The sequence below is a fragment of the Dunckerocampus dactyliophorus genome, chromosome 15 (assembly GCF_027744805.1).
Source record: "Dunckerocampus dactyliophorus isolate RoL2022-P2 chromosome 15, RoL_Ddac_1.1, whole genome shotgun sequence".
NCBI classification, from domain to species: domain Eukaryota; kingdom Metazoa; phylum Chordata; class Actinopteri; order Syngnathiformes; family Syngnathidae; genus Dunckerocampus; species Dunckerocampus dactyliophorus.
In genome coordinates, this window is record NC_072833.1 from 11,711,120 (window position 1) to 11,731,379 (window position 20,260).

The window sequence follows — 20,260 nt, forward strand, 5'->3', positions numbered from 1 at the left end:
AAAAAGAAAAAAAGAAAAAGTGAAATAGATGTGAACCTTCAGAAAAAAAGTGCTGGAGGCCTCAGAAGAAGTGTGAGGGAATGGGCCGCAGAGAGCGGGGAGGGAACGAGGGGGGAGAAAATGGGAGGGTGACTGTTAAAAAAAATTCGGCAACAGTGGGAGGTGACGAGAAAAGAAAGAAGCGAGGATAGAGGGAGAGAGAAAGTGCCCGAGGGCTGATATTTAATGTGATAAACGAGTTGTGACAGTCCGCTTCTAACCCCCTTCCAACCAGCAAGGAGGAGGGACACCGGAATAGAAGGCATTGTGGGTGAAAAGCACAACACGCCATTATATATGTATACAGACGGGAGAGAGGGAGGGGCTACTGTACCGGAGCATTCATTGACAGCAGGTCAGGCCCTCACGTTGGCTACAGCTGCACATCACAACTCATGGGTGACTTCACAAACATGCTCACTTTGATTGACACACCATTCATGATTGGCGGAGAAGTGCACTGCATCATACAGAGACGTGTTTGCAAGGCTGCGTTCACACTTATGGTTTGGTACTCTCATACAGACCAAAAGTAAAAAAATACATACTTGGTATGCACGCCGTTCACACCGGTATGTTTGTCATGAGGCCAAAAGTTGCACAGTAACGACTAGCAAGTAACATTGGGAAGCTTTTGTGACATAATACTAATAAACTAATAATCATAAACTAATTTAAAAATTGTTCACTTCCTGTGACAATTTCTCATCATTCCGTCCGCTGGGTAGATTATTATTATTATTATTATTATTATAATTATTATTATTATTATTATTATTATTATTATTATTATTATTATTATTATTATTATTATATTCTGGTATATTTAAATTGAAAACATAAAAAAATTGTTTTAAATTACATGACGTAACTGGTCTGCTGGGTTGAATATTAGATTATTTTTATATTCTGCAATATTAACAACTTAGATTTCACTAAAAGCTTCTAAAATATACTTTCAAAGAGCGTTTGTGAAAAATTACGTGACGTCACACAAGTATTTTAAACTAAAATGTCGTCTGCTGGGTTGAATATGTAGGTTATTTTTATATTCTGGAATATTTACCAACTTAGATTTCACTAAAAGCTTCTAAAATATACTTTGAAAGAGCTTTTGTGAAAAATTACGTGACGTCACTCAAGTATTTCAAACTAAAATGTCGTCTGCTGGGTTGAATATGTAGGTTATTTTTATATTCTGGAATATTTACCAACTTAGATTTCACTAAAAGCTCCTAAAATATACTTTGAAAGAGCTTTTGTGAAAAATTACGTGACGTCACTCAAGTACGTATTTCAAACTAAATTGTCGTCTGCTGGGTTGAATATGTAGGTTATTTTTATATTCTGCAATATTTACCAACATAGATTTCACTAAAAGCTTCTAAAATATACTTTGAAAGAGCTTTTGTGAAAAATTACGTGACATAACTCAAGTATTTCAAACTAAAATGTCGTCTGCTGTGTTGAATGTGTAGGCTATTCTTCTATTTTGCTATATTTACCGTCTTAGAGTTCACCAAAAGCTTCTAAAATATACTGTCAAAGAGCTTTTGTGACATATTAAGTGACGTCACTCAAATATTCCAAACCAAAAATGCAGTCTGCTGGGTTGAATACGCAGGTTATTTTTATAGTCTGCTATATTTACCAGCGTAGATTTTGCCAAAAGATTTTAGAATATACTTTTCAAGACTTTTTGTGACAAATTAGGTGATGTAACTGAAATATTTCAAACTAAAATGCCATCTGCTGGGTCGAATATGTAGGTTATTTTTCTATTCTGCTATATTTACTGGCTTAGATTTCACCAAAAGCTTCTAAAATATACTTTTAAAGAATTTTTGTGACATATTACGTGAAATAACTCACATATTCCAAACCAAAATGCCATCTACTGAGTTGAATACCCAAGTTATTTTTATATTCTGCTATATTTGCCAGCTTAGATTTTGCCAAACGCTACTAAAATATACTTTTAAAGAGTTGTCATCGCATTTTTTCATGCAAGTGTACCTAATGTTGTGACCAGGGAGGGTACAGTAGTGACAGCACAGCAAATTACAGGGGTAATCCAGATTTAAAAGCTCATTTCATTACATTAAAAACTACAGTGCCGTGATATTTTCCAAAGCGGCGGGGGCGGGACAGACGGAAAGGACGAAAATTCAAAGTGAGACGCACATCCTCCCCGCGATGGGCGTCCTGTCTTGGAGGGACAGCTAATTACAACTTGTCATCAAAGCGCAGGACACACAATGGCGTTTCTTTCTCTTCATTTTTTTTTTTTTTTGCCCCATTTTCCACATACTGTATGAGGCAGCAGCAGCACTCTCGTTTATCTGCTGTGGCGAGCACACAATGATGGCCACTGTAGCTTTGGAAGCCTGCGAGATGACTCACAGGGAGGAATGAGCAAGAAAGGACGAGAGAGGGGGGAGACGAGGGGGAAGGATTCTGAGAGTTTGGAGGAAATAGGGAAAAAGGGGATGAGAGTCTTTTTGATCTCCTCGCGACTGAGTCAGCATGAGATGCCTCTTCTTCATCTTCCTATTCCTGGTCTTCGTCTTCTTCCACTCGACTGATCTCCGCTGCTGATGGCCAAAGACCATGACGTTCTATTGCAGTGCACTCAATTAGCTGTAAAATAAAACCGCGGGCCACCGAACCTGATGTTTTGCATTGACAGCTCTCTCCTGTCTTTTCCTCCCATCCTCAGTGTGGACCGCCAGGTTCTCCCAGGAGCCGGCAGACCAGTCGGTGGTGCGGGGCCAGAGGGTGATCCTGTCCTGTGTGGTCTTCAATTACTCGGGCATCGTTCAGTGGACCAAAGATGGCCTGGCGCTGGGCATCGGCGAGGACCTACGGGGTGAGACCGCGCGCCTCCCTCCCTCAAGCGGCCTTCCTTTCGCAGGCTGCATGCAAATGAGATGTCTCTTTAAACGCTGCTGACGATGATTTGGTGAGATCGTTTGGAATCTGGGGCACTCTGCGGACCTTTATGGCAGTCAATCAACTTGATTGCCGAGACATAAACCTTACACTTTTAGATTGCGCACATAAAAAGTCCACAAGTAGTGTTACATCTGGCCCACTCTCTTTTTTAATGTAGTTTTGGAAGTCACGCTTGGAAGCTCAGACACTTGCTTTTTTTTTTTAATGTAGAGCTATATATTGATAAATAACGGCTAGGATATAAAAAAAAAAACAAAGTATCCAGCAGCTCACATGAAGACAGGAAAATTAAATGTGTTAAAACAGCGCATTTACATCATTTTATAATTAGCCTGCCTCATTTTCAAACAACAATGATCTCGTCGTAGTTTTTTATGTTTGGTGTTAAAAATCATTAAATCTGTTTACACAAAAGCTAAGCAGATTTTATAGTTTGCGTTTTATTCCGTTCATTTAGTTTGAGCGGTGATCTGAAAAACGAGGCACGTGCCCGACCGTGATTATGGCCTTTCATTTGCACTAGCGGTAGTTAGCATACAAAACATTCAGTCGGCCAAAGCAGCACATTGATGCTGCAGGATGCGTTCAGGTACAGCACAGAGTGTTGGCTAAAAGAGCTTTTGCAGAGCCAGGCACACACAACCCCCGCTGTCGTAATTTGTGCACACAACAGACTTGTGTTTGTCTGCCTCTCTCCGGGCTTTTCATACGCTGTCTTGCCCTCCACATTTCAGATGCAAATGCATGTATAAACAAGGCGCGCATGCACGTGCGAGCACAAGCAAGGACGCACAAGGTTAGGAGGCAAGCAGCAGCGAGGCCTCGCTCTCGCTCGCCTTTTTCTTTCGCAAACACCGCCTCCGTCTGTGCAGCAAATCATGTGTGTGTGTTTGAGTGCAACGGGACAAAGTCAATCGGGAGTGCTCCCCCCCCCACCAAAAAAGGAAATAAATAAACAACTTTAAAAAGCTGCTGTCATGACAGCTTTTCTACTGGTGACAGAGCGCGTGAATGCCACCTCATGGCGAGAATGTGCAGCAGTGGCACAGCTGGCGGATATGGGAGGGTGGGGGTGGTTGTGCTTGATTGTGCGTCCCATAATGTAGCCATGTATTACACAAAACAAGGCTTCATTCGGCCAAAACGTGACATGCAACTGAAGGTTCCACCATGAATGATATTGTGAGTTCACATCTTGTCAACTGTGTTGTCCCAGCTTGGCCCAGGTACCGAGTGCTGCGGGTCCAGGAGCTGGGCCAGTACAACCTGGAGATCCTGTCAGCTGACCTGTCTGATGACTCCTTGTACGAGTGCCAGGCCCCCGATGCTGCCCTGAGGTCCAGGAGGGCTAAGCTCACCGTCCTCAGTACGCCTTTGTTGACAGTGTATTGTGACCAATGCATATGCTATCATGCTATACAGTAGAAGTTTCAGAAAGCTGAAGACAGCTGAGTTGGGGGGGCTTCTCCCTTCTTTGTTACAGTATTTTTATTTTTACCTCACAAATGGCTAACCTAGTCATAAATAAGTCAAACTTTTTCCACTGAGGGCCACGTACTGAAAAGTAAAAGGATGCGGAGGCCACTTTGCTATTTTTATATCCACAATATTTTATAAAAAGGCTAAAAAAAAGCTTATACTGTATATATTTAAAGACAAATCTTTGTTATTATTACTATCAAAATGTCTGCTTTTTCGCTTTACATTGTGCATTTTTGCTCTATTTTTCCCATTCTTGCTGTTTTTTTGTTTATTTTTATTTCTACAATGTGCCGCAAGCCAATAAAAAAACAGCTGTGGGCAACAAATGGCCGCCCCGGGCCGCACTTTGGACACCCCTGTTCTGTATGATAGGAGCACTCTGCTGTTTTGAGGACCTGCTACAAAAACGCTGGTCAAAGATCCTCAACATCAGTTCTTCTTAGCCTTGTTTCAGTGAAGTACCACCCATGGAATAGTTTTTGCACCCCCGAACCAGAGAAAAACATTTCTGTTTGGGGGAGAAAAAGAAAAAAAGATCTGATTTGTTAAGGTACATAACAGTGTTGATCTGCAGTGGTCATGTTTGAAACATTTGGAAATAAAAACACATATGAAATAAAATGGAAAAAATATCATACAATTAAATAATTCAGAAAAAAAATTGTGCCAAAAAAATAAATGCCAGAAAGTGTCCTCTTGTGGGATTATAATAAAGATGTGTTCCGGTACCGAACCGTCGGTTATTTGGTACCGGGCCGCACAGAAAGAAAAAATAATTTCCATTATGTTTTATTTTGAAAAGTGACCGGATTCTCTCTGTTACATCCGTCTCACTTGACGCATGTCCATTGTGCGTGTGCTAACTTTTTTTCGCCACACAGATAGTCTACTACTGTATTTTTACCATTTTTCTTTCACCTCATATTTGGTCTCAAATGCTGATACTATGTGGGAATGCATAAAGGTAAGTTTTGATGACTTATTGAGTGCTAATGTGCACATTTGTCTCAAGTGAATTCATGCTAGCGTCAAACAGCGATGTAATAATCTAATAATCTCTCTGGAAAAACTCCAGAGATAAGATAAATTAGATCGCTATAATGTACGAAATGAATGCAAAAATGTTAGTTGATAGGATGTCTGATGTCATTCATGGCCCTGCCATATAGTTCAACTATGTTTAGTTATGCATTTATCATGATCTTTCTATTTACATGCATGATTTCATTATGGTTCCTTGTATACCTTAAAAACAATCGGCTTTGCGATGTCAGATGGTATCAAACCAAGAATCCAGATTGAATCCAATCAGTGTAACACATGCGATTTGGAACAAACCCTTCATTTTTATTCTGTCATCTTCTCCGCAGTCCCCCCAGATGACCCCGTGATCGATGGAGGGCCGGAGGTTCTCCTCAACGCCGGGGAGTCCTACAACCTCAGCTGTGTGTCCCGGGGCGCTAAGCCGCCTTCCATGATCGAGTGGCTTAAAGATGGCCTGCCTGTGGACGGGGCTGTCAGCGCCACCGTGAGTGGCGCATTTGAAAAAGAAAAGTCAACACAACGTTCACAGAGCTCAGCCTTTGCCCTGCTGTGTGGTTTCTTCAGGAGGTTCTTCCAGACCGCAAGAGGGTGACTACGCGCAGCTTCCTGCCCGTCCACCCTATCGACACGGACACAGGGAGGAACTACAGCTGCGTGGCCTCCAACCTGGCGGCCCCCGCGGGCAAGAGCACGACAGTCACCCTCAACGTGCACCGTAAGCACGCTAACACAGTCCTGTCAGCAGAAAAACAAAACACTTTGGCGCAGCTCATTCGGAGTCAAATAGAGGGCACACACATTTTGGAAGCGTCATACTTTGCTACCTGTCTCCCACAGATCCACCCACCGTGACCTTGTCCATCGAGCCTCGCTCCGTCCTGGAGGGCGACAGGGTCACCTTCACCTGCCAAGCCCATGCCAACCCTCCTATTATGGGCTACAGGTCAGCACTTTTTTAAATATTACGTCTTGAGTCTTAAAAGTCTTCAGTCAACTTGCAGCAGTTCTCTCATGCAGTTGTTTTCGGGGTTTGGTTTTGACACTTGCAGCATTTGCACTTGCTTTTTGCAGTGTTTATGTGACTGCAGTGTTTTGCTGTTGCATTTGTTTTCTAGTTTGTGTGTTTTTGTTTTTGGATCATTCCTGTGTTTGGGGCGTTTGGATGTTGCGGCGTGGTTGTCCCTGCCGGCCACCGTACAAATGTGGTTGATTCACTGCTGTTTTGTTGTTATTGGTTGATCACATCATGGGTTAGAGTGTTACTGTACTGTAGTTGAACACTTTCTTGCGTTATTACATGAGAGACTATCTTAAATCTTGCTCATTTACATAAACAGCAGATTGCAAAGTTAGCTGTTAACCCAAAAATGCTTTTAAATTTTCTGGCAAAATTATTAGATCAACTTTTGCAGAAAAATTATAATGTTAAGTGCAAGCAAATTCTATTTTCCTTAGAGTGAAGAGAAAAAGAGCAGTCATCCAAGTCAATTTAGCTTGTTGGTCGGATGTAATAATTTTAGTAGTCATTATTTAAAAACAATGAATGTAAACTAATACCTTGATTTTTTTCCTTTGTTAAGCCAGTTTATTATTTATTAGAGTGCAGGAAGAGCTGTCGTTTGCTGCAAAGTGGCCCTTCGAGGACGTCTTTGTACTTTATTGCCACGTCTTTTTACTAGTTTGTGACATTACGCTGCGTTAGATCTGCTCCCTTGTAAGAATAAATGGGAATATGCTCTTACTGACCTCCACAATGCAGAAGATGTCCAAAAAGCTGATCCCCTTTGTTGAAACCGCCCCCCCCCACACACAGGTGGGCCAAGGGTGGTGTGGTTCTACAAGGCGCCAGGGAGACCGTGTTCACCACCAAGGCGGACCACTCCTTCTTCACCGAGCCCGTCTCCTGCCTGGTGTTCAACGCCGTGGGAAAGACCAACGTCAGCATCCTGGTGGACGTCCACTGTGAGTGCCGCGCTGTCCAGTCACGGACGCTTCATTCCTTCCCAGCATGATCACACGCTTTTGTTCCTCCAGTCGGCCCCATTCTCTTGGTGGAGCCTCAGCCCAAAACGGTGGACGTGGACTCGGACGTTACCCTGAACTGCAAATGGGCTGGGAACCCCCCGCTCACGCTCACGTGGTTCAAGAAAGGTTCTAACATGGTGAGCCCAAAAAAAAAACATTTTGGGGTTTGTTCCTTGGAAACAAATGCATTCAGTCATTGATGATATGGTCTTTCCAGTAAATAAGCTTTAAATGTCAAGGGAGTGGCTTGTAATTGATTCATGCACAGGAAGTAAGTGTATTTAAACATAAAATGATGACTTATCTGCAGTATTTATTTATTTTTTGGAGAGCATGAATCAAAACTATTAATTAAAAGTTACTTATTGATTATTTTTGATTCAGCACTGATACTACATTTAATTGGATTGTGCGGGTGTGCCTAATGAAGTGGGCAGTGAGCGTGGCTAAATATAGGCTAACTCATTTGATGGATTCGGTCGCCAGGCAACAGCAGGGCCTGCAAGAGTTCGGTTAAAAGAGGACGGGCAGGTTTGCATTACTTTTAGGGTCACTGAGCGCATGCTGTACTATATGTGCGTTTGTGCTCCCTCGTTAATGTTCAGCCCGCGCATTAATGCTTGCTCTGCTCCCACACAGGTCCTCAGCAACAGCAACCAGCTGTACCTGAAGTCCGTGAGCCAGGCTGACGCCGGACAGTACGTGTGCAAGGCCATCGTGCCGCGGATCGGCGTCGGAGAGACGGAGGTCACGCTCACTGTCAATGGTCAGGAAGCAACTACACCGTTTACACGTCAAAGTTGCCTTTATTTTTACTCCTTTATTCCTATATATATATATTTTGTTTTTTTGACCCGCACAGGTCCACCCATCATCTCCAGCGACCCCATCCAGTATGCAGTGCGAGGGGAGCGGGGTGAGGTGAAATGCTTCATAGCGAGCACACCTCCTCCAGATAAGATTGTAAGTGGAAAAAGATGCTGTTAGTAATTATTTTAAGTGCACCACAATTATTTCAATGAAGGTTTTTGGTGCCGTTTGTTTGCTAGCGAGCAGGATTACATACAAAAATATTGAGTTGATAATTATTGACGGGTGGGCCATGGGAAAAAAGGAAAAAGATCACATTTGGGTGCAGATTCAGGACTCAAGGGCTGGATGGATTATCAGTGACTAATGCATGCACAAAATGGTAGCATATGTAGGTGGATGTCTATGAAGGTGCTGATCCAATTTAGGATTGTTTGGCCTTGGGGGGATGTGTGTGCTTTATGGAGTGACATCCTAGTACCATCCCTGTTGTTAAGACACTGTCCCTTGGAAAAAAATGTCCTCCATCCCATCATATCAACAAACCAACTCCAAGCCGGTCCACTTTTAGCTTGTGCGTCACAAAAAGCGTCCCAGATGCTTTCTACGCTCAGCTGCATCACGCAGGCGTCGCGGTTCCTTGACGGATGCGTCCTGACTGGCGGCGCCCTCCCCCTAATGCGAACGCCGCGGCTTGGGACATGGAAAGATTTATAAAATATAAAAAGGACAGAGGGGGGAACAGTTGTCCCGGTAAACGCCACAGCCGGGAGATTCTTCTTCTCCCGAACAAGTGGGCGCATTATGGGAACATGTGGGTTTATGCATAATTAACTGGCCTCAGTACAGTATATGCTGAATAATACAGTTGCTTTTAGTGGCTTTAAAGATGGAGGATGAGCACGATTCCCCCCCCCCCCAACCTCACCACCCTATGCCTCATGCATGCCATGTGACGAAATGCATGTCATTAGATAAAGAGGTCATGGTCACTCTGGTGTGATGAAATGTGTGAATATATCTTTACATAGATTCATTTTCTACAGCGCTTGTCCTCATTGGGGTCACAGTTAACATTAACGTTAACTTTGATGCTAACACGCTAACCACCAGAAAGATAATAATGACATTTTTTCGGTACAGTGCTTGTGTTGTATATTGCAGGTGTACCAAACGAACAGTGGCGATTGTTAATTGGCTGCTCGGGAAGCTGCACTTCCCCTTTAAATGTAATGAAATAATCGGTCAAATACGCATTGATAAACTTAAATGTGTATACTTAAAAGTGCATTGAAAGTGCGCTAGCATGTGCTTCGTTTCGTGAGTATTAAACTGCTGTTGAACGAGTTTGCTCTCTGATGCGATTTCTGGTTCATCTCTATTGAAGCTGTAGCTCCAGAACACGGAAGCTCGCAGCGAGAAAGTCAGACCCTCATTGGATAAATGATGGGGGGTCCAGGGAGCGGGACGGCCCTTGAGTTTAGCAATTACAATCTACAGCTATTTTCACTTTGTACATACCACATTGTAAGTGAAAGACATGATCTCAGCGTTGTTTGAGTTCTGTTCTTTCGTTGGTTCAGTTAGCCCAGCCACGACGGCAGCAGACGGCGTTGCTAAAATCGACACCAATGAGCTTCCCCTGTTTCAAAGACCAGCAGCTTCCACTGTGATTTGTTTTTTTGTGTAATGATGTGTGTGCATGTTGTGTTATGCAGTGATGGTAGAACGTATGCATGTGTGTGTTCAGGTGTGGGCGTGGAAGGAGAACGTGTGGGAGGAGGAGAAGGGAACGCTGCTGGAGCGCTACACGGTGGAGCAAAGCAGGACGTCGGCCGAGGGCGGTGGAGTCCTCTCCACGCTCACCATCAACAACGTGATGGAGTCCGACTTCCTGACCTCGTACAACTGCACGGCCTCCAACTCCTTCGGTCCCGGCACCATGATCATCACCCTGGATGAGACCGGTGCGTTGTGAGGGGGGAGTAGAAGACTGACGTTGACGTTGACGTTGACGTTGTTGCGTTGTGTTGTTGCAGATGAAGTCCCAGTGGGGATAATAGCTGGTAGTACAGTGGGCTCTACCATCCTCTTGTTCATCTTCCTCCTGGTCCTTGTTCTCATCTTCTACCGGCAGCGCAAAGGCAGTGAGTCACGCCATCTACCAGTATAAAGACACCATATGCGAGTTTCATGCTAATGCTAACACCACTAGCGATAGCACGAAAACCTCATGGTGTTGTCCTCTAACTCTTCAACTCCTGTAGTTCTTCACATAACAGGTCGAAATTTGTTTTACTGTGTTGCCTATCCTATTATTTTTGGGACAAATGCGCCACATGGTGGCGCTGTTATTAAACCTCAAAGTTTGACCCCATAAGCTGGGTGGACAAATTTCTAGCTGATTCACGACGAAATTTGGTACACACCTTTAGGGGACTGAGAAGCACAAGTCTGTTCAGCAACATTGGTTGAAAAACCTGGCGGCCTCCCAGCAAATGTCTTTGCAGGGTCACAGGCGAGAATTAGCAGTTACGATGCCACCTGCTTATTTCTGTCAAGCGTTGTTGTTGTTAACTTCATCATTACTGCTAAGCAGCGCAAAAAAACGCACAACTCCCGTCTAGTTACACAGCATTCAAACAGTGACTTCCTGTTCAGTGCAAAATATGCTTAAAAATAAAAGTTAGGCAGTATTGGGCTGGATTCTGGATTGGGCTGGATTCTACCACAGAAACTAACAAAATGCAATAATGTCATTATTTTTTTAGAGTGTTAGCCACCATAGAACGATGTGTGCATGTAGGAAAACTTTATTGTCATTGCAGTCACGACATGCGATTACTGAATTATTCTGGCTGTCAGTCGATTAAAACATTTCATCGCGATTAATCGCATTTTGTCCATTGCTGCGTTTCCTCACACTACGGTGTTGGCCGAGGGTCAAACAGGACGTGCACACCTTAATTGCGCGTCAAAAACAAAATTGGGCCCTTAAAGTAAATGTCCGTAAACGGGTTGTTAAAAATAGCTAAAACTGTAAAACATCATATGAAAACACCGGTCCGACTGGCGCTGACATGAGCGGGTTCCACTGTAATTGCCCATAAGTCATTGGCCATTTGTCTCATGACTATAGAACTTTGACGATATCTGCGTTGCATGGATGCTAGCATGTCTTCCATAGGTCAGTTCCACCAGGGGATGTTCTAATTTTTTCACATGGCTGTGTATACCTGAGTACATCACTGTAGCACAGTCATAATATTTACATAGAAGTAAATAAACCCCTCCATATGCATGCAGGCCCCTGCTGATGGTGCACCTGTAAAAACACAAGAGGTGTGTGTATGTGTGTGTGTGTGTGTGTGACCTCGTTCTGTTTTGCTTCCAGGTCGGCGAGGGGTCACGTTGGGCAAGCCTGACATTAAAGTGGAAACCATCAACAAGGAGAGCCACAGCTTGGAGGAGGATTCGGGCAGCGTGTCCACGGCTTCACGTATGGTCAAGGCCATGTACTCGGTGAGTCCTGCATGGAGCGTGTGCGTGTGCGTGTGTGTGTGTGTGTGTGTGTGTGTGTGTACGTTCTTATGTGTGAATCCTCTCTTCCCTGTGAGAATTCTTGTTTTAACACCTTTAATTCCATTTTCTCCTTTTCTGTCACTTGCATCCTTCCCTTCTTTTTTCCCCCCTCCCTTTCCGGCACTTCCTCACCTTTTTTTTTTTGGTTTGTTTGACCGTTTAGTTTCTCCCCTCTGTGTCCTTTTCTCCCTCCAATCAGCCCTTTAAGGATGACATCGAGCTCAAGTCCGACCTGCGCAGCGACACACTGGAAACCCGCCAGGAGTACGACCTCAAGGTGAAGAGTGCTCCCCTTTCATTTTGCACCCATGCAGGCAAAGCAGACAAGCTCAAATATAAAGTAGACTTCAAATTGATTCATGCATATGAAATGCCTTTTGACCCCCAGTGGGGTTGGACCGAGGTGACGAATGATTTTCATGCGTAAAGCTGTCAAAATGTTGCCCCACCAAACCATTTTGAGCGGGCACGCGCTGCAAAGCCTCCAGCTGGAGGACCAGTCGGATCATTTTAAAGGACGGCAGACATGAATCCACCCCAGGAGGTGGTTAGATCACCCCGACAACAGCCGGGATGCTTTTTTGCCCCCCGCCCCCTGCACTGCCCGAAGTGCTGTGAAACAATGCCTGAGTGGGGCGTCTGTTTATGTGAGACATTATGGGATGGAGGACTCTTGTCACGGATAGTCAAGTATTGCAGAGTTGAACCCTGACGAGAACACACTCTGATTCATGCGAATAAGGCGTGTCAAGAATTAAAAAAAAATTTTTTTTGTAAATAAAACAAATCTATGGCCCGACTGAGCAAGCCAGCGGGTTGTAGTTCACATCCATTAGGGGCAGTACATCCCCTTTTTGCAACAACAGATAAATGGGAACAAATTAACAAAATAAATACAATTTTAAAATATATTGAATTATAAAAATAATAAGTAAAGTAAATAAATGAAATGTATGACATTATCTGAAGTGTGGAAGTCTTGATTGTACTGTAATTCCCCACCTTTACAACTTGTTAGAGGTGAGCAACTACACGTGAATTATGCTTTTTCCCACCTGACCTGCGTATATGCTGTGCTGGTCTACGGCCACGCATGTCTAATGAATACAGAGTTCTTTTGAGGTCTGACATTGTTTTACTACATTTGGGAATGATTTTGTTGCTTGCATCGTAATTCCCTCTCTGTTTTTTCCAAGGATCCCACCAACGGCTACTACAACGTACGAGCGTCCACGCTCGACGAAGGACGTCCCGCCTCCCGCTCTACCATGCATTACTCCGACTACCGCTCCCCCACTGGCACCCCAGGCGGAGCTGCATCCATCAGCAGCAGCGCGGCCGGCTCGGGGGCCACGGCCAGCGGCGGAGCCCCCGTTCCGCCCGGCCCCCTCACATCCCCGGGCCGTCCCCAGGCTTGCTACGACCCCCGGCCCCCTTCCAGACTGTCTCATATCAGCTACGCCCAGTTCAACACCTTCACCCGTGGGGGCCAGAACCAGCAACCTCCAAGCAACCCGGCCCCGGCTCCCGCTGACTTCCCGGGGGACTGCAGCCTGCTGGACTCCACCTCCCAGCTGGCCTACGACAACTACGGCTACCCCTCGCATTACCAGACCTACCGCATGGGGTTTGCCCCGTCTAGCCTGGCCCCACTGGAGGCCGGTCCCTCATATGAAATGTACGGGGTGGGGCCTGGGGTAGCGGGTCCTGCGGTTGGGGTGGGCCCCGGGGGTGCCACACCCTCGGGCTCAGACACGGGACTTGGGAAGTACGGCAGCTCCACTCGCTTTTCCTACACTTCGCAACACTCTGACTACTCCCACAGCCGACACACGCAGAGGATGCAGACTCACGTGTGAGACCGACCTGTCATGCACAGCATGACGAGTGTCTTAGCGATAGCGTTGCAGCTAAAAACACACACAGGCACACACAGATTTACATGCACACACTAACACGCCCCAGTGAACACAAACAAGGCACACGCACACTCGTAGAGGAGCGTGCCCGTGAGACAAGGGTGGGTTTTGGGGAGGAGAAAATGGAGAGTCAGTAGTGACAAAAGTGTGGGAGACATCACACCGGCTCTTTTTTAAACGGGAGCTCAGAGAGAGCAGACGGCGCAAATCACAATCAAGACAAAGAAGGGGACGACAACATGATCGCAGAGACGTTTTGCAAAAGAACGTCACGTTTCCACCAAGCAGCACAGTTCGGTTCACTTCTCAGAGTTGTGAAGGGTACCAAAAAACCAGACATGTCGCGCCGCAGCACGTTTTGACACCTGACAGCCGCTGTCCAGTATGTGAAGAGGCGGAGCTCGCACACTGCAGTCCGTTAATTGCGACACAGAAAGTGATTACTTGGATGGGATTTGAAGATGACAAAAAACAGCTACCAAGAAGAAAGAACACCAAATGCTGGATGTCTTCCGTTGGTAGGGTGCCAAGGACCAACATGATGGAAATATGACTGCAAAGGCTGAGCAGACAAATATGGTACACACTGATCGGGAGAAATATCAGCCAGTGGAAGTCATGTCTGGTCGCCATTTTTTTCCTTTCTTTGCTGGCCTTCTTGAAGAAAAGCCCATTCAGATTCTTTCTATCATGCTTATTATTAGCCAATATTTAGCCAAGGGAAAGTGTTTAAGGGACTGTGGGTGGTTGTCATCGTTTTGCACTGCGTCATCATCAGTATTCATGCTTTCTCTCATCTATATCTGTCGTCTTTTTATTTGCACACCCGACGAGAGCTTTGTATTCTATTTTTTAACATTACAGAATTATTTTTGTCAATGTAAAACATGTAATGATGTATATGTTATGGACCAAAAGTTTGGAGGAGTCATGCCATCAAAAAAGGGTATATCGGTGTATAAAAGAAAACCTAGTGCCAAGTGTTCATATTTTTCTTCACCGTAGACTATGTACAGTATATGCAGTAGGAGCTCCTTCTATTGGCGACTGTTGCTTTACAAACCAGGTGAGGGACCTTGGGTCAGACTTTTTCCTTGGCTTGGGCCTTTTTTTTCGGTGCCCTGAGCTCTAAAATGAAAGACTAGTGCGGACGGCAAGAACAATGCGGATGTTGGGTTTAGAACTGAGTGGCCTTATCGGGAGAACATAATCTTTCCTCATCGTCTGCCTGCCAAAATGGCCAGAAGAGAATGTGTATGGAGCGTTTCCATGAAGGCTGTCTACAATATTGACATGTAGTAGTGAGTGTGTGTTTGTGTGAGTGTGTGAGACACGTCAAGATGGAGTGTGTGGGCACAGGCACGCACATCAATTTGTACAGTGTGTTTGTATAGACGTGTGAATGGATACGTGCATACTCCAAACGTCTGACTCATGTGTGCGTGGGACTGTTGAATGCATGTCCATGTGTATACAATACGTGTGTGTGCGAGTGTGCGTGTGTGTTTCAATATATGTCTATCATTTTTCTCACAAACCAGTACTTTTATACCTCTGGTAGGACTGTATCCTGTATTATTGTGTCTTTGAATATAGACCCCAATTTTTATGTTATTGTACTGTTCCGTAGCAGGAAAAAAACTGTTTAAAAGATGTACAAAAAGCCCATTATCAACTCATTTTTTATTTCATTACCGTCAATATTTTTTAAAAATCGTATGTAATTATTTTTCCACAGTATTACATAAATAAAAGCACTGTTTTTTATAAAAAAAAAATATATATATATACATATGAAAATGTGCCGTCTTTTCTTATGAAACACGATGTTGTATTGTTGTAATAATGACGCTCACCGATGGGTGGCAGCCAAGTGCGCTATCCGCAGGTTTTGCCTCTTTAAGACGGCCGAAGAAGAGTCTCCACACGTCACTTACCTGAGGTGGCTTGACAACCAAAATGGCGGCCACAATGTTGAGGTCGCTTACCAAACTAGGACGTCCTTCAGCAAAAGTATTATTAAATAGTAATATTGGGAGCCCTGGTTGCACTGTCCTGCAAAACAGGTAAGTAAGAGCATGGTTAAAATGTGCGATATAAAATTGTTGATGGTGTTGTACTGTCAGACCGACAGTGTAGCCAAAACAAGATGCACACTCACTCGCACTACAGTAAGCTAATGCTAGCAAATTGCAATAACACGCCGTTTATCTGATAACTGCATGATATATTTTTTCAACACCGATAACAAGTATTCAAAAAAATAATGAGTCCTTCTATTGAACTAAGCGCCCCCATAATAATGGCATTGCTACAACATCCAATAAAATAGAGACAACGTAGTGAATGAAACAGCAATGTCGTGATCATTGTGTTTGTTGTCAGGAAGAAACAATGGCAGCCAGATGTGGAGTGGACTGAGCAGTTTGCAGGCGCAGTGATGTACCCCACTGCTATGAATGAGAAATGGGTACCACCCCCGTGGAATGGTACCGTTGTCACTCGCTGAAAAATGATGCATTTGAAACGATAGGTCTAATCTCCATACAATATTCTACGCTCTTTGCTTTGGTCAGACAAAGATCCTCTGGCACAGAAGGATGTGTCCAACCTCACCATCAACTTTGGGCCGCAGCATCCTGCCGCTCACGGCGTGTTGCGTCTGGTGATGGAGCTCAGTGGCGAGTCAGTCAAAAAATGCGACCCTCACATTGGCCTGCTTCACCGCGGCACAGAGAAACTAATCGAATACAAGACTTACCTGCAGGTACTCAACTCAACGGATAAAGAATGGCAACACAGTGCTTCTTCCACCTTACGCACCTTAAATCCATCATGTCGCTTCTTCCTGTGTCTGCTGAAGGCTCTGCCCTATTTTGACCGTCTGGACTATGTTTCCATGATGTGTAACGAGGAGGCCTACTCGCTGGCTGTGGAAAGGCTTCTGAACATCCAAGCACCACCCCGTGCTCAGTGGATCAGAGGTAAGCATCACAAGTGGACCCTGAATGCATCATTATAATTTGCTAGAAACATGAAATTTATGAACAAACGGCTCCTCTGGGTTTAAATTGTAGTTCTGTATGGAGAGCTGACCCGCATCCTCAATCACATCATGGCTGTCACCACTCACGCGCTCGACATCGGAGCCATGACCCCCTTCTTCTGGATGTTCGAGGAGAGAGAGAAGGTCACTGCCGACTTCTTCTGTCTTTGCAAAAAACATACACCAGTTTATTTTCAGCATTTGGATTTGACTCCTTTGCTCTTTATACTGTAGATGTTTGAGTTCTACGAGAGAGTGTCCGGGGCTAGAATGCACGCCGCCTACGTCCGGCCTGGTGGCGTTCATCAGGTAACCAAAACAAACTACCAGGAAAGTGTGTGCACATGAGTGGCGAACTCTTCCACTGTGTTCCAGGATCTTCCTCTGGGCCTGATGGACGACATCTACGAGTGGTGCAAGAACTTCTCCATTCGCATTGACGAGGTGGAAGAGGTGAGTTGTCATTCTAGACCGGGGCGGTTCTGACAATTTGACTGGAGGGTCGCACTTCTGACGTCACTACTATTCTTATATTGTATCGTAGAGAAAGTAAGTATCTAATGTAAACGTACAAAATAAACAGGGGATCAAATAGTTATTTATTGTCATAAATTAAAACAGAAGCAATAAGCTTACATTGGTGAAAGATCGAGCACGCTGCTGTTTTTAAGGACTAATTGCAAAAATGCTCGTCAAACACTGCAGATTTTAGGAATCTGCTGCAGAAATGTTGGTCGCTCCCAAGTTTTGGACTAAACTTGTGGTCTGATGTCATTCATGGCATTCATTTGTCCCTCGGGCTGCCAGTTGAATAGCCCCGTCCTGGTGGCTCTTAGGCTATGTTCACACTGCAGGTCAGTTCCAATTTTTTTGCTTAGTTTAGTTTGGTTTGGTTTAGTTTAGTTTAGTTTAGTTTAGTTTAGTTTATTAAGGACAGTGTGCAGTTTCATTAAAAAGATGTCTGCACCAGATTTAGCTCAGAGCTAATTTCCATCTGCAGTCCTCACTCGTGAGCTGTATCTGATTTTTTTTATTTTCATGTCAGTGTGAACAGCACAGCACAGTTCTGATTTTTTTCAAATGCGACTCAGGCCTCATTCGTATTTGGATATAAATCCGATATGTATGCGATGCTACTGCAGTATGGACAGTCAGGTCCGACTTATACGTGTGTCATCGTAAGGCATGTATTTCCGAGACTTGGATAAAGTTACTCACCGATGAAGGCAAAAGCTGCTCTTGTCATTCGAAAATTATTTTGAAAAAGTGTCAGTGAAGCGGCTCACGGTTCCTGTCACCCACACGCTCCTCGGAACAGACGTCGCAGCAGGTCCTCCACAAACTCCACAAAAGTCTTGTCCTCAATTTGGTGAAGAAAATATTAACACCCTTTGCACAAAATCATTGAAATTGCCACAAACGCGCCGAGGAGAGCACACACACTGCAGCAATCTTCCGTAAACACACGGAAACGCGTGTGACGTTGTGTTTTTGCGCATGCACGTCACTTCCCGGACGCTTTGCTTCACGTTGACATGTCACATTTATTTGGTAATGTGAACGACAACATAGGGAATGTGGTGGAATGATGTCATCAACTACCTATCTGGTTGCTCCCCTCTGTGCAGATGTTGACCAACAACCGTATCTGGAAGAATCGCACTGTGGACATTGGTGTGGTGACTGCAGAGGAAGCGCTCAACTATGGCTTCAGGTGGTGCCAGATGCTTTTTTAGAAGGGGTTTCTCTGAAGACACTTGTATTTATTGGTTTGGGTTTGTCCCTCCCTCCCTCCACCAGCGGAGTGATGCTGAGAGGTTCTGGCATCAAGTGGGACCTGCGCAAGTCTCAACCGTACGACAAATACGACGAGGTGGAGTTTGACGTCCCGATTGGAAGCAACGGCGACTGCTACGACAGGTTGGACAGTGGGCCGCGCGCTTGGCTCCTCCCTTCCTCGCGCACTACTTGCCTCAACTGTGTCATGTCCTCGCTGCAGGTATCTATGCAGGGTGGAGGAGATGAGACAGTCCCTGAGGATCATGCACCAAGCCCTTAACAAGATGCCGGAAGGTGAGATCAAGGTAGACGACGCCAAGGTGGCGCCGCCCAAGAGATCTGAGATGAAGGTGAGTTGACGCTGGAAACACTTTTCAGATGTGTGTGTGTGCCGCTGAGGTGCCATGTTTGTCTGGTTCTTGTGGCAGATGTCCATGGAGTCTTTGATCCACCACTTTAAGCTGTACACTGAGGGCTACCAGGTGCCTCCAGGGGCCACGTACACCGCTGTGGAGGCCCCCAAGGTGAGGGTGCTTCAACCACATTACATATTTCTTCTGTTATTAGTGAAATGGTTTATTTAAATGATACACCATTGAGCTAATGTTTAGAATATGCACCAAAACCTTTAGTCATCTGTGCGCAATTCCACAACCAAACATACAATAAAAACCTCCACTGCAGTGTTCATAATTAGGAAGTCTTTAGGGAGTTGTTGTGATGCTTATTATTTTGTGTCTGTGTGTGTGTGTGTGTTGCTGCAGGGAGAGTTTGGTGTTTACTTGGTGTCAGACGGTTCCAGCAGACCCTACCGCTGCAAGATCAAAGCTCCCGGATTCGCCCACCTGGTGTGTTCTTTAAAAAAAAAAAAAAAATAAATAAAATAAATAAATAAATTGTGAATATTAAAAACAAAGCCATGCATCATGCAGCACCTTTTTAAACGGTTCGTCCTCGAGGCAGCTTTTACTTCATTAAGTACTTTTGAAATCCCCTCTCTGCTGCTTCCTTCCTGCTCATCTCAGCAACATTAGTGATTTAATTTAAGCCCTCAAAGTTGCTTAAACAAACTACTAGTGCTTTAACTTCAGGTTGGAAGTGGTTTTGTTTTTTAATGTACCGGTATGTTTTTGTTGTTTTTAGGCCGGTTTGGACAAAATGACTACAGGACACATGCTAGCGGATGTGGTGGCCATTATTGGTAAGTGAAGTTGTCAACAAGAGCGACGGCATCATTGAAATTGAGGTCACCAGCCCTTTTCTTCCTCCCGCAGGCACACAGGACATTGTGTTTGGCGAGGTCGACCGCTAAGTCTGCGTGGTTTTTTTTTTGTTTTTTTTTTTGTTGTAGAGGTTGCGACTTCTCACGGCCACACCTGCTAGTCAGGCTTACTTACCATCCTTCACGTACACAGGCCTGATGTTTGCAATCTGATGTATAATGCCTAATAAATATTCTATGATCCAACTCAAAAGAAAGCTTTTTGTGATGTATTCACTACCATGCGCAAAGAGAGCAAAACAGTTTGACTTTGTCCTGGTTTGGTCTTTTCAAGGGGGAGTGGCCTGATGAGATCTG

The 20,260-nt window shown here is 44.6% G+C and overlaps 2 protein-coding genes across 5 annotated transcripts in view; both read left to right on the forward strand.

The window, feature by feature from the left end:
• Positions 1-15,634, forward strand: part of kirrel1a (kirre like nephrin family adhesion molecule 1a) — a 28,332-nt gene extending 12,698 nt beyond the window's left edge. Inside the window, exons 2-15 of one of the 4 annotated variants that reach the window (XM_054752813.1) lie at positions 2,759-2,908; positions 4,211-4,360; positions 5,847-6,004; positions 6,085-6,235; positions 6,358-6,463; positions 7,334-7,482; positions 7,555-7,682; positions 8,185-8,311; positions 8,408-8,508; positions 10,106-10,322; positions 10,395-10,502; positions 11,750-11,877; positions 12,101-12,214; positions 13,134-15,634. In XM_054752813.1, the coding sequence (XP_054608788.1) occupies positions 2,759-2,908; positions 4,211-4,360; positions 5,847-6,004; positions 6,085-6,235; positions 6,358-6,463; positions 7,334-7,482; positions 7,555-7,682; positions 8,185-8,311; positions 8,408-8,508; positions 10,106-10,322; positions 10,395-10,502; positions 11,750-11,877; positions 12,101-12,214; positions 13,134-13,796 (2,450 nt within the window). In that variant the 3' untranslated portion in view covers positions 13,797-15,634. The other 3 variants (XM_054752815.1, XM_054752814.1, XM_054752816.1) reach the window with 3 other exon arrangements.
• A 149-nt stretch (positions 15,635-15,783) lies between these two features.
• ndufs2 (NADH:ubiquinone oxidoreductase core subunit S2) lies at positions 15,784-20,144 on the forward strand. Its single transcript, XM_054752817.1, has 14 exons — positions 15,784-15,922; positions 16,242-16,345; positions 16,433-16,623; positions 16,720-16,840; positions 16,934-17,046; positions 17,137-17,211; positions 17,278-17,355; positions 18,531-18,616; positions 18,703-18,822; positions 18,902-19,031; positions 19,110-19,205; positions 19,446-19,529; positions 19,825-19,882; positions 19,956-20,144. Exons 1-14 carry the CDS (start codon positions 15,816-15,818, stop codon positions 19,991-19,993), a joined length of 1,401 nt encoding a protein of 466 aa, XP_054608792.1. The 5' UTR covers positions 15,784-15,815; the 3' UTR covers positions 19,994-20,144.
• Positions 20,145-20,260: the final 116 nt, after the last annotated feature.